This window comes from Meriones unguiculatus, chromosome 21, assembly GCF_030254825.1.
Source record: "Meriones unguiculatus strain TT.TT164.6M chromosome 21, Bangor_MerUng_6.1, whole genome shotgun sequence".
Taxonomy (NCBI): Eukaryota; Metazoa; Chordata; class Mammalia; order Rodentia; family Muridae; genus Meriones; species Meriones unguiculatus.
This window is the reverse complement of record NC_083368.1, coordinates 29,136,601-29,149,226: the sequence shown is the minus strand read 5'-3', so window position 1 is coordinate 29,149,226 and position 12,626 is coordinate 29,136,601. Positions and strand designations below refer to the sequence as shown.

The 12,626-nt window shown below is 37.9% G+C and overlaps 1 protein-coding gene across 1 annotated transcript in view; it reads left to right on the top strand.

The window, feature by feature from the left end:
• LOC110564858 (ATP-dependent translocase ABCB1) overlaps positions 1-12,626 on the top strand; it is a 163,061-nt gene that overhangs the window by 111,872 nt on the left and 38,563 nt on the right. Inside the window, exons 9-11 of the mRNA XM_060373880.1 lie at positions 2,951-3,075; positions 8,651-8,822; positions 12,388-12,501. Of these exons, the coding sequence (XP_060229863.1) occupies positions 2,951-3,075; positions 8,651-8,822; positions 12,388-12,501 (411 nt within the window). The remainder of the gene's footprint in view (positions 1-2,950; positions 3,076-8,650; positions 8,823-12,387; positions 12,502-12,626) is intronic.

Sequence of the window (12,626 nt, the reverse complement as noted above, 5' to 3'; positions counted from 1 at the left end):
TTTATACTGAAAATTAGTTCATTAATTGGATTTTTATATCCTTGAGAAAAGATTAGAAAAGTTCTTCTTTCTCTTTCTTTTTGCATTTTCTTCCACTTGTGGGAAGTAGATTTTTTTCTCACATATGCTGATTAGTTTCCCTCCTTCTACACTCTCTCTGCTCCTCTCAGTTCCTCCCCACATCCCCTCCCATCTGGATCCTTTCTGACTGTCATTAGGCTTCTAAGGGATATAGTAAGATAAACTCTAACAGATTGGAATTGGGCAAAACAAACAGAAAAAAGAGAGCCATAAGAAAACACAAGATACACTAATAAGGGGAACAGGGACTGTTTCTGACATGAACTCAAACTCAATGGCGGCCTCCTCCCTCTCCCCCGCCCCCCCCAAGGGAGGAGCAGCCCTGCTAGGCCACAGAGGAGGACTTTGTAGCCAGTCCTGAAGACACCTGATAAACCAGTATCAGATGAAAGGGGAGGAAGTTCTCCCCTATCAGTGGACTTGGAAAGGGGCAGGGAGGAGATGAGGGTGGGAGGGAGGGTCTGGGAGGGAATGAGGGAGGGGGATACAGCACGGATACAAAGTTAACAAACTGTAACTAATATTAAAAAAATAAATAAAAGAAAATAAGAAAAAAGAAAAAACACAAGAAACAGAGACCCATTCATTCACACACTCAGGAATCCCATAAAAACACTACCTTGGAGGCCTTTTTATATATGCAGAGGACCTATTGTCAGCGCCAAGCATTCTGCTTCAGTCTCTGTGAGCTCATACGCGTTTTGCTTAAAAACTTAAAGAGACTTATTCTTCTGATGTCTTCCATCCCTTCTGTCTCTTACACTCTTTCTGTCTTCCCTTCCTTGGGTTTCCTGAGAATTGTTTTTTTCTTTTTCTTTTAATAGACATGATCTGTTATAAGGAAAAATTAATTTAAAAAATTTTCATATTCATGTCTGCATACAATTATGGAAAATCATAGGTAGAAAAAAGATTTGTGGAATTCAGAGATATTTTGGATAGATTAATAATTAAGAGAACACATTTTAATTCCTTGGTAAATAATTTTAGTAGGCCTATTGTTGGCTGCCTCCATTGTGAGCACCACAGTGAGTAGAAAGAAGTGGAGAAGCTTTGCTAAAGGAAGTCATGTGATCCCCCTGGAGTCTGCAAACCTGTTTACTCAGGGGTGGTGCTGACCCAGAACCTTGAAAGCTTATTAGTTCACAACAGCCCTAAGAGGATGGCTTTGAGAAGTGTCAAGGTCTGGATAATCAGTGGCGTTTGTTTCAGGCATCAAAGAAGATAGATAAGCACTGTCAAAATAAAAAAGACTTTGGTTCTTTTAATGACAAGACTAAATCAATTCCTCTTACTTAAATAGCGAGAACAAATGACCGTGATTACATATTAAAAGGACATGATGCTGTTAAATCAGAACATTGTGAACTGATTGTGCATAACACTTAGATGGTTGACCACTTTGTCATTCGTGGTCCAAAGGGAAACCTTAGTCCTATTCCCATGCCAGTTGAGCCAGCTGTCTTCTTGCTTCAGAGATTCACTCCAGTAGTTGTTAGTCCAGGCTATGAAACTACGTGGACCCAGACGTGACTCCTGGGTATTCCACTTACTGCTTAATTACTTGACCTGTCAAGTTTCCATTCCTAGCTTCTGTATAAGCTAGGAAAACCTATTTCCCTTTATAATGGAGAAGAACATGTTGCAGCCAAAGAATAGCCACACAAACCACTCAGACTCTGGTCTCAGTCAGATATGTATGGTTTATTGAGCAAACACCCCTCCAACCCCAAGACAAGGCTCATTGCAGTCGGGGGCACAGTAGACTCAGGAGCCAAACTATGATATTGACCTAATTTTAGGCTAGGCTTTTTATAGAAAAACCAAGTGCAAAAGAAGAAGGGAGGGCAGTAGTACATTTTGGCTAACCATACAAAGCAGTATTACATTTTTGGCTAACTAGACAAAGTATTATCAGCTAACCTTCAAGCTGATTGGCCCTAAGTAAGGTAGGAGAGGCAGTGGATAGGGTCTTTCAGAGTATAACTTGAGTTGTGCCATTGTACTTGTATTCTTCTTATATCTTATAACATAAAGTGCAACCAGAGTATAGCCAAATGAGGAGATAACAAAGCGTGAGTTATGACACCATTGAGTCATAGTAAAATGTAAGGTTAATTTGACCCTCTGGCAGGGTTTTTTACTGTTAGCTAGGAATAACTACTTCTAGGAAGCAAAGTTTTAAAAAAAAATTGAACTTAATTTCACCTTATAAACAAAATGGAAGCTGACTACAAAAATGTCTGCAAGTGTGTCAATTGCCACAAAAAGCAGGCCTCAACAAACAAATGAGATCTTATATGTCTCAGGGAACTAGGAATGTTTCTTAATGCTCAGGAATCAGACAGCTCAAAAAGCATTGATCAAACAAACAAACAAAAGTCCCTGGTAGATGAATGTGCTATTTCTCCAAAGATCACCAGCAGAGGAAACTGTGGCTTGGTCCTCTGCATTCTTCTCGCCTTCCACCTCAGTACTTCTGACCCAGGGTATCATTGACACTTACTGGGAATACCTCATGTCCATAAACCCGTTTTCTATAACAGCTTTTGATTATATTGTGGCATGTTTTCTTTTTTGAAAATGAACATCTGACAAAGCTCTAATTGTTGTTTTGACCAGGGTCCGTGAAATAGTGTGAAATTGTATGGTTTGCCTAATTTGTTATGCATCTGCATTGCCTGAAAAATTCTGAAGAAAAAGGAACATGAGATGTCTTATATGTGTGTGTGTGTGTGTATGCTAATAGAATATAATGGCCAAAGACAACTGAAATATTTTAATTTTTTACATGTATTAATATTCAATCAGTGTTTGTGTATTTGTAGCTGTTAATTTTTTAATAATCTGACGTTGCATTTTTAAACAGATATTATCTTCATTTACTGATAAGGAACTCCAGGCATATGCCAAAGCTGGAGCAGTTGCTGAAGAAGTCTTAGCAGCTTTCAGAACTGTGATTGCATTTGGAGGACAAAAGAAGGAACTTGAAAGGTTTGAATTTCTTTTTCCAGCATGAATGTTAATTCTGTCATCCCACATGCCATTTAGGATGGCAATGTTAATTATGATATTTTTCTCATGTTTTAAATAAGTCAATACATACATATTACAGCATTAGTAACATTCTGGAAAACATGCCATTGTACTTGTATTCTTCTTATATCTACAAGATTTACTTTAAAATATTATTGGCAAGTAAAATAGGAATGGAATGGCATTCTGCCAGATGTCACTCATAGTCTCATGAAGTATAAATTCATGCAAGAGGGGAGAAAGGACATAGACAACTACAAAAAAAAAACAAAAATTTAGTATAGCAGTTGGCAGTTGTATGTTTTGGAGACAAAATGTATAAGAGAGTCAAGAGAGTACACTTCAGAGAAACATTAAATTATAGTTTTAAATGCCCCAAAATGATCAAACAAGTGTTTTAGGGTGGAACATTTTAAGTGTAGTGGTCAGAGAATCCCTCTTGAGGATTTTATCTAGGCTGAGGCTTTTATCTAAGACCTGAGGTGAGAAAGGTATTCAAAAGCAAAGATAGGTATAGGATGGGTAGAAAGACTAGTCTACCAAAGGTCCTGGGGTAGCAAAAGCTTCAATGTAGTTTGAGACATATTACAAGGCATGTGAACCTGGAGCTCACATCTTCGAAAGAGATTGGGGTGTAGCCAAGGTGTGGGGCTGCTGAGAAGAGATGGGGTTTTAGTACAAGGGTATGGGTGAGTCCTAACGTGTGAAACTGAAGAGTGGCCATCCGCAGAGTTTACAGAGCTGCTTCTCTTTCTGGACTGGGTCTGGTGAGTAGATAAAAGCATTCAAAGGGTGAGATCACAGAGATCAGTGTGAGAGCTGATGTCATTATCCAGGTGAAAGGGATTATGTTAGCCTGACCCCGAGGTAGGGCCAAGAGAGGGGTGGAAAATTACCTGATTTGAGAGTTGGAGTTTAAGTCAACTTGGAATTAGAATTGACAAGATTTTGTAAAATTTCTAAATTACTTTTTCAGTTTATTTACTGTGGTGTGTGTGTGAGAGAGATTGATTGTTTTGGTGTGTGCATATATATGCACATGGGTACGCACCATAATCACAGGACAACTTGCAGAAGTTGCTTCTCTCCTTTCTCCATGGAGTTGCATGAATCAAACTCAGGTTGTCAAGATTGGTGGCAACGGTGCCATCCTGATAGCCCCAGTTAATTATTAGACCAAATGAAATCATATGGTTTTCTTTCTAGGTCTTATGTGCTTTCAAAAATCAATCTTTGACTTTCTCTTCAAAATAGCTGGTGCATAAGGAATTTAGCTCTCTTGGAATAGAAATTTAACCATAACTGTGAATGTATTTAATCCAATAGGATAGTGTTGTCCTCAGCTTACAAAGCATTTTCTTGCTGAGTAGGTGGCATGTGCCTATCATTGGGGGAGTTGAAATAGGAAGATCCTGAGTTCCGGGACAGCCTGAGCCTATGTACTAAGATCCTATCAAAGAATACATCCAAACTTTGTATGCAGGTTTTTCTCACTTGTTACTTGCAAATGTTTTTCTGTTGGTATTGATTTCTGTTTGCTTAACCAAAATTGATTCTGGCACAATTATATAAATAGCTACTTGCACATTAACAAGTCTCTTCATAATAATTAAGAATATTTTCTAAGCACTGTTTTGTTAATTATGCACTTCTATTTTTAATTATAATTTCCCTACTATAGCCTCTAATGAATGGATGGTTTTTGTATCTGGCTTGATATCAATGACAAAAACTAGTCTTTAAAAAGACTTATGTAAATGCAGTATTGTTTATGTTTCTTTCCTCTTCTATCCCCTTATTTTCGTTTATCTGTATCTATCTGGTATTAGCATCTATCTGTTATGTATCTGGCATCTAAATGGATTTTTTACCTTGTTGTTGATTTTTCCTTTGCAAATGTTTCCTCTGGCTTCGTAGGACACCATACTATCAATGAAATGGTTTCAACGTTAGCCTCGGTAAGCAAGAATTGGAAAAAAGGAGATGATAGAGCATGAACAATAAGTCTTTAAGTTTCTTAAAGTTGTCATGTAAAATATATGAATATAAGAATTATTAAACTTAATCTTAGGTCAGCTTCTAACTTGATACACAAACACACATACACACTTAACTAAAACATGTTTCTTAAAAATAATTTTTTGGTAAGAGATTATAACTGGCAACTTAAAGGTATGCATATATCATCACTATAAAATTCTCTCTGAATTTAGTCTTTAGTAGATGTGATTCTTATGTAAATACAGTGTAGTGTTTTTAAATCTTGATGAAGTAACTAGCTAAAAATAAAGTAGTCACCAGAACAAGAAATAATACATACTCTGGGCAGAATTTGAACTCTTGATGTGCCTACTAATTAAATGAAATCTTCAAAGAAAACTGAGAGTGTATAGTATTCATGTAATTATGTATTTCATGATTCAAAGACCCCCAAATAAGAATTCTATGTAGAAATATATTCTTTTTAAATTTTTTTAAATTTTGTTTTATTTATATATTTATTTATTACTATTTATTCACTTGGTACCCCCTCTGAAGCCCCCTCCCTCGTCTCCTCCCAGTCCCCCACACCTCCCTCTTCTCCTCCATGCCCTTTCCTAGTCCCTTGATAGGGAGGACCTCCTCCCCTACTATCTGACCTAGCCTATCAGGTCTCATCAGGGCTGGCTGCATCATCTTCCTCTGTGGCCTGCACCCCCCAGGGGGAAATTATCAAAGAGTCAGCCACTGAGTTCATGTCAGAGACAGCCCCTGTATCCCTTACCAGGGAACCCACTTGGAGACTGAGCTGCCTTTGGTCTAAATCTGAGCAGGGGTTCTAGGTCCTCTCCATGCATGGTCCTTGGATGGAGTATCGGTCTCTACAGACCCTCTGGGCCCAGGTTTTTTGGCTCTGTTGTTCTACTTGTGGAGTTCCTGTTCCCTCTGGGTCTTTCTTCCTCCCTCTTCTTCCGTAAGGATTCCAGCACTCTGCCCAAAGTTTGGCTATGAGTCTCAGTATCTCCTTCAATATCCTGGTGGGTAGTCTTTCAGAGGTCCTGTATGGAAGGCTCCTGTCCTGTTCCCTGTCTTCTTCTCCTTCCAGTGTCTATCCTGTTTGCCCTTCTGAATGAGGATTAAGCATCTTCCCTAGGGTCCTCCTTGCTGTTTAGCGTCTTTAGGGCTATAGATTGTAGTATATGTATCCTGTATTATATGGCTAATATCTACAAGTAAGCATATATGGATATTAGAAATATATTCTTATACCTTAAAATTTTTAAGACACTTTCTACAAGACAATGGTTACTCCTGTGGTTCTTCGTGGAGTTCAAATAAAGAATGTAAAGGTTTGGGTGTGGTGGCACACACTATAATCCCAGCACTTGGGAGGTAAAGGCAGGGTAATAGTGAATTCCAGGCTAGATTCAGAGCGAGACCGTTTCTCAAAAATTCAAACCAACAAAAAGTATAAAAACAGAGTACGATTAAAAAATGATCCATCCTTTCTTCCTAATATTATCTTTTAATCTGCATTGGCAGAGTTATCTCCTTTTCTTTAACTCTGGTCCCATTAGCTTTTTTTTTTTTCCCCTTGCTCTGCTGTGTAGGTCTCAAATGAAAATAAAGTGATGGACACCCTCTTTTAACTTTAATTGTCCACTTCCTGGGACCTAAAAGTACTTGAATTGTAGATTGAGAATAAATACTAAGTTGTTTGACCCAGAGGGAAAAGTATCTGTGAGTAGAAACCACACTGTGTGGGGTTGCTATTTGCTTTCTTGGTTTTGCTCCCTTTCCTTTGTAGTGCTCTAAAACTGTAGTTCTCAACCTGTGGGTTGTGATAGGCTGATTTTTTTTTTCTCAGTCTTTGCTGCCATAAGGCTTTGAATGTTATGTCCTGCCAGGCTACTCTCCGTTCCTCAACAGCAGGCACACATGGTATGATAAATGTTAGAAGGGATAGATGGGTCATATGTACAGAGTATAAATGAGGGTACTAATAAACAATGATGGACTACCCAGTGATGGATATATATATATATATTCACATATATAAATAGCTAAAATAATAATAGCTAAAATAGCTATACTTTTATAGCTAAAATATACATATGTGAGTGTATTTTAGCTATTTTTATTTTAATTATTATTATTTATTATAATTTATTCACTTTTTATCCCTGCTGTGACCCCCTCCCTCATCTCCTCCCAATCCCACCGCCCCCTTCTCCCCCTATGCCCTTCACCTAGTCCCCTGATAGGGGCAGGTTTTTGATTTTTTAATTTTTTTTAAATAATTATTCACTTAGTATTCCAGCTGTGGCCCCCTCCCTTGTCCTCTCCCAGTCTCTCCCTCCCTCCCTCTTCTCCTCCTATGCCTCTCCCCTAGTCCACTGATAGGGGAGGTCCTCCTCCTCTTTTATCTGACCCTAGCCTATCAGGTCTCATCAGGACTCCCTGCACTGTATTTCTCTCCAAGTGGGTTCCCTAGTAAGGGAAGCAAGGGCTGTCTCTGGCATGAACTCAGTGGCAGGCTCTCTGATCACCTCCCCCTCTGGAGGTGCAGCCTTGCCAGGCCACAGAGAAAGACAGTGCAGCCAGTCCTAATGAGTCCTACCCTATATTCTTAAGCCAAGTATCTTTAATAGGTCAATGCCTTTAAAACAGGTATGGAAAAGAGATAATTTCCATAGCTTATTTAAATGTAAAAAAAATATTGCATGACATTTCATAGCTCTCTATATGCCCTTACATGTGTTATCCTGTAATTGGTCATTCTATCCTAGAAGGAGGCAAGGTAGGAAGCAAGCTGTCCAAAAGCTTCCCTCAGTTATAGAGATTTAAATGACCTTCTTGTGCTTGAGAATTTCTAACATTAAATCTCTTTTATTAATTAATTTTAAAATAACATAGATTTTAAGCCAGGCAGTGGTGGCACACACTTTTAATCCCAGCACTTGAGAGGCAGAGGCAGGTGGATCTTTGTGTTGAGAACAGCCTGGTCTAAAAAGTGAGATCCAGTACAGCTGAGAATACACAGAGAAACTCTGTCTTAAAGGGGATTTAGCTCAGTGATAGAGTGCTTGCCTAGCAAGTGCAAGGCCCTGGGTTCGTTCCTCAGCTCTGGAAAAAGAAAAAAGAAAAAGAAAAAGAAAAAAAAAAAAAAAAAAAAAAAAAGAAAACCAGAAACCAAAACCAAAAAGGATATGTAAAACAAAAGTAATTGTTTTTCCTATCTTCTCTTTTATGTATGAAATAATACATGTTCTAGAAGCTAGCTAAATATTACCTTACTGGTTTCACTGTTGCTAAGGCATACGTAAAAAGAACTTTTAGAAGACTCACAGAGGTAAAGTACTCTCTCCATACCTCAATATCATTTTCTGCAAGAAGATAAAATGGGAATAACATGGCATGGGGCAATACATAGAGAAAATGCATGCACGCTACAGGGTTGGGCACCTTGTAACTGATCAGTGACAGTCATGCCACACTAACCCATTTCAATAAGGCTTAGACGTCTACATAACTATTTCATTCTTTCTCCCAGGTACAATAACAATTTAGAAGAAGCTAAAAGGCTTGGCATAAAGAAAGCTATCACAGCCAACATATCCATTGGTGCAGCTTTCCTGCTCATCTATGCCTCTTATGCTCTGGCGTTTTGGTATGGGACTTCTTTGGTGATCTCAAAAGAATACTCCATTGGACAAGTGCTCACTGTAAGTCAAACATGAATAAAAAAAAACAAAAAAAACAAAACCAGATCATTAAAAGTTCTAATGGAATTGAGTAGTGGTTGCAAAAATATATACTTTGAACAAGTATTAAATACTAGAGACATGTATTAGTAAGTTAAAGAATTGAAAGAAATTAAATGCATCAATTTTGTTTTATATAGATCTTGTGTACAATTTCTACTGTAGCCTAATTATTAACTTTACCATCATTTCCATCAGTAGTTCCAGGTCCCTATATAACAACGTAGAGTTTGGTTTTACCACCCCTGACATAGCCTAAATATTAACATTACCAACTTCTGCAATGTGAATTTTCATTTGATGGAATTATTTTTTGTATCAAACTTGATACTAAGTTTTTCACTTTTATCTTCTAGTTTATTATTCACAACACAAGTAGAAGAACATACAGTTTATATATAAATTAAATCACTCACACTTTTTTGAATTCTAAGTCCCATAAAGTTGACAATATTAACCATTTCATTTCTTCCCCTTGTCAACTTGGATAACACAAACATCACTTTTAAGCCAGAGCATTTCTTCTCTTCTCTTTAAAGGCTCATGGCCATCCCACAATATGAAAGGCATTCAGTACAAAAATCCCAAGTCTTTTTTAGTTCCAACAGTATCTGTCCAAAACTATAAACATAATAGTTTCTGAGACTCGGGAAGTCTTTTTAAGTAAACCCCAATAACATCAGATTTTATGTTACATTTTCCATATATACTGGCACAGAACAGACACTCGTATTGTAAAAGGAAAGAATGGAGACAGCACAGGAACTATCCCATGACTAAGACCAAACAGAGAAAATACCAAACCCTACGTTGCTATGTAAGGCAGCTGGGACTCCTGATGGAATCATCTTGACTCCAAAAGACTTGGGTAGTAAGTCCCACCCTTCCAGCTTGGGTCTCTATAGCACCCATATCCTCTGTCTTGGGCTATTTCTGTCTAACAGTCGTGGCATCTTCAGTATCTTCAAGTCTTCAATATCTTGCAAGTTAGGCTTTACCTAAAGCTTCACATATGATCTTTCAGGGCCTCCCTGCTAGGAATCCAATGTAACTACACACTACATGGTCTCAGTGACTTTCTGAAACCTTGTCACAAGCCGCCACCCCCACCTCAAGTCCTAATGCATCCCTTATGCCTGTAAAGCCATGTGGATGATGCTATAAAGTTCTGTTGCCAGTTTAAGGTGTAGTCAGAGTCCTTGGGTCACAGTTGCACTGAGCTCTGTATACCTGTCAGGCTGGTCCTGAAGAATCACTTCCCTAGGGGGCAAGGAACTGTTTAGCATTTTCTGTTTAGGCTTTCTCTTTTCAAATGGATTCGAGCCTTGAGTATGTAGGGTCTTCTAGGTGATTCTAGATTCTGTCAAGTCCACAATAAATGTTAACCATCATAAATATTTCCCACATTTTAGACTATATATACACACAAAAGATTATATCCTTGACATTTTATTTTAAGGCAATGAAATTATTTGCAACCAAGCTAAATATGTATCTTGTTAGAAGATTCATTCCATTTCTTTTTCTTAACCACAAGAAACAGAGTTAGCCACATACCGTAATTATTTTTGTTTCTTAAAATAGTTCCCTTTCTAAGGATTCAGATGTATAACATGAATTTCATAATTACTCCTTGTTTTTTGTGTTGTTGTTGTTATTCTTTGAACTGTGCTCTATCTAATATATATGGGGATGTTTAGGTAGGGACAGATTTTACAAAGATAGTTTTGTTTTTTGATATGAAATGTAGATAAGCCTAAGTTGCAATGTGATATGAACTGCTGATTTTAAAACGGAGAAGCTGATTTTATTTTATTTTTTACTGAGGATTGCTTAGCATATGTTTGTTCCACTGAGCTATAGTCCTAGTCCTAGGAATAGGTAATTTCAATCTAGTATTCATGGAGCCTAAAGCTGCTTCACAATCAGAAAGCATTCTGAATACAGACTGAAGGTTCAAATTCCAGCTGCACTATATACTAGCAGTAAGGTTTGAGCAATCATCAACAGTCTTCAAACTTTCTGCTAAATGTGTGACAGGAATCGTGTGTCCTAGCTGTTAGGGCTCTAAAGACTAATGAGTAATGAATACAGACTCATTTAGCAAAGTGCCTTCAAACTCTGGGCAGAGTTCAGGGAATCTTATGAGTGAAGGGGGAGACAGAAAGACCTGGGGGGGACAGGAGCTCCACAAGGAGAGCAACAGAACCAAAAAATCTGGGCACAAGGGTCTTTTCTGAGACTGATACTCCAACAAAGAACCATGCATGCGTGGAGATAACCTAAGACCCCCACATAGATGTAGCCCATGCAGCTCAGTATCCATGTGGGTTCTCTAGTAAAGGGAACAGAGGCTGTCTCTGACATGAACTCAGTGGCTGGCCTTTTAATCACCTCTCCCTGAGGGGGTAGCAGCTTTACCAAGCCACAGAGGAAGACAGTGCAGCCAGTCCTGATAAGACCTGATAAGCTAGGGTCAGATGGAAGGGGAGGAGGACCTCCCCAGTGGACTTGGAGAGGGGCATGGGAGGAGATGAAGGAGGGAGGATGGGATTGGGACGGAATGAGGGAAGAGGCTATAGTTGGGATACAAAGTGAACAAACTGTAATTAATACAAAAAATTAAAATTAAAAAAGGAAAAAATACGCAACAACAAAAACTTTAAAACACAGGTTTTTAAGCACCATGATTCCTGAATGATTAAAGAGAATGGATGGTGATATTAGTTCTCATCAGCTGCCAACATAAGTAAATAAAGTCAAGTTTTCAGTGACAAGTATTTTGATCAAAACAATCCCAAAACTTGGGAAATGATGATGGAGAGAGAGATTTAACCCCATAAAGAATCATCCCTTGTGTGCTTAAAACTTACAGAATAGTTTCATAATCAATGACATCTGATACAACTTGCAGAGCGAACAAATAGAGTTTTAAATGTTTTTGCTCATGAAAAGACAATACTCTGGGAGAATGTCCTACAGATATATAACTAGTTAATACTAATCCAGGATTTGGACTTTTGTTTTCTCACTTGCTCTGTAGTGTTTGTTTCCATTTCACAGCCCTTATGATCTAAATAAAGATTATTAATTATTGAGGAAATAGAAAAATATTGTATTATAACATAACACTCATACAGAACTTGTATGTTAGAGCGCCATTAAAAAGGAAGATTAATTCTGCATGATAGGCTAAATGAAATTACTGAAAGTTTAGAACTGTTTTCACATGTTCGATTTTTATATTTTCAGCTGAAAACATACATCATCTTTAAGAAATTTAGTGTGTTTTGATATATGTATAAAATGTGGATTACATTAAGCTAAATAATCTCAGTTGCTTCACTTTATCCGCTTGTGATATTTGAAATTTATAATTATGAAATGTTAAGTTTATTTAATACCCTGTATTATTATGTTGCCGTGACATTTACAAATGTAATTAGTTTTATTGGAAGAAGGAGGACATATGAGAGAACTGTAGGGAAGATTAAGTAATTCAGAGTCTTTTCTTCACATTGCTCAGGTCTTCTTTTCTGTATTGATTGGAGCATTCAGTATTGGACAGGCAACTCCAAACATTGAAGCCTTTGCCAACGCAAGAGGAGCAGCTTATGAAGTCTTCAATATAATTGACAATGTGAGTCCCACCTGCCCCTTCATCCATCTAGTAAAAGAGATCCCAGCTGAGATAGTTGCACTGTCATGTTATCTTAGCTCATCCCAAGGCTGCTGTACAAAGCAGTTACTGTCACTTAGTGATTT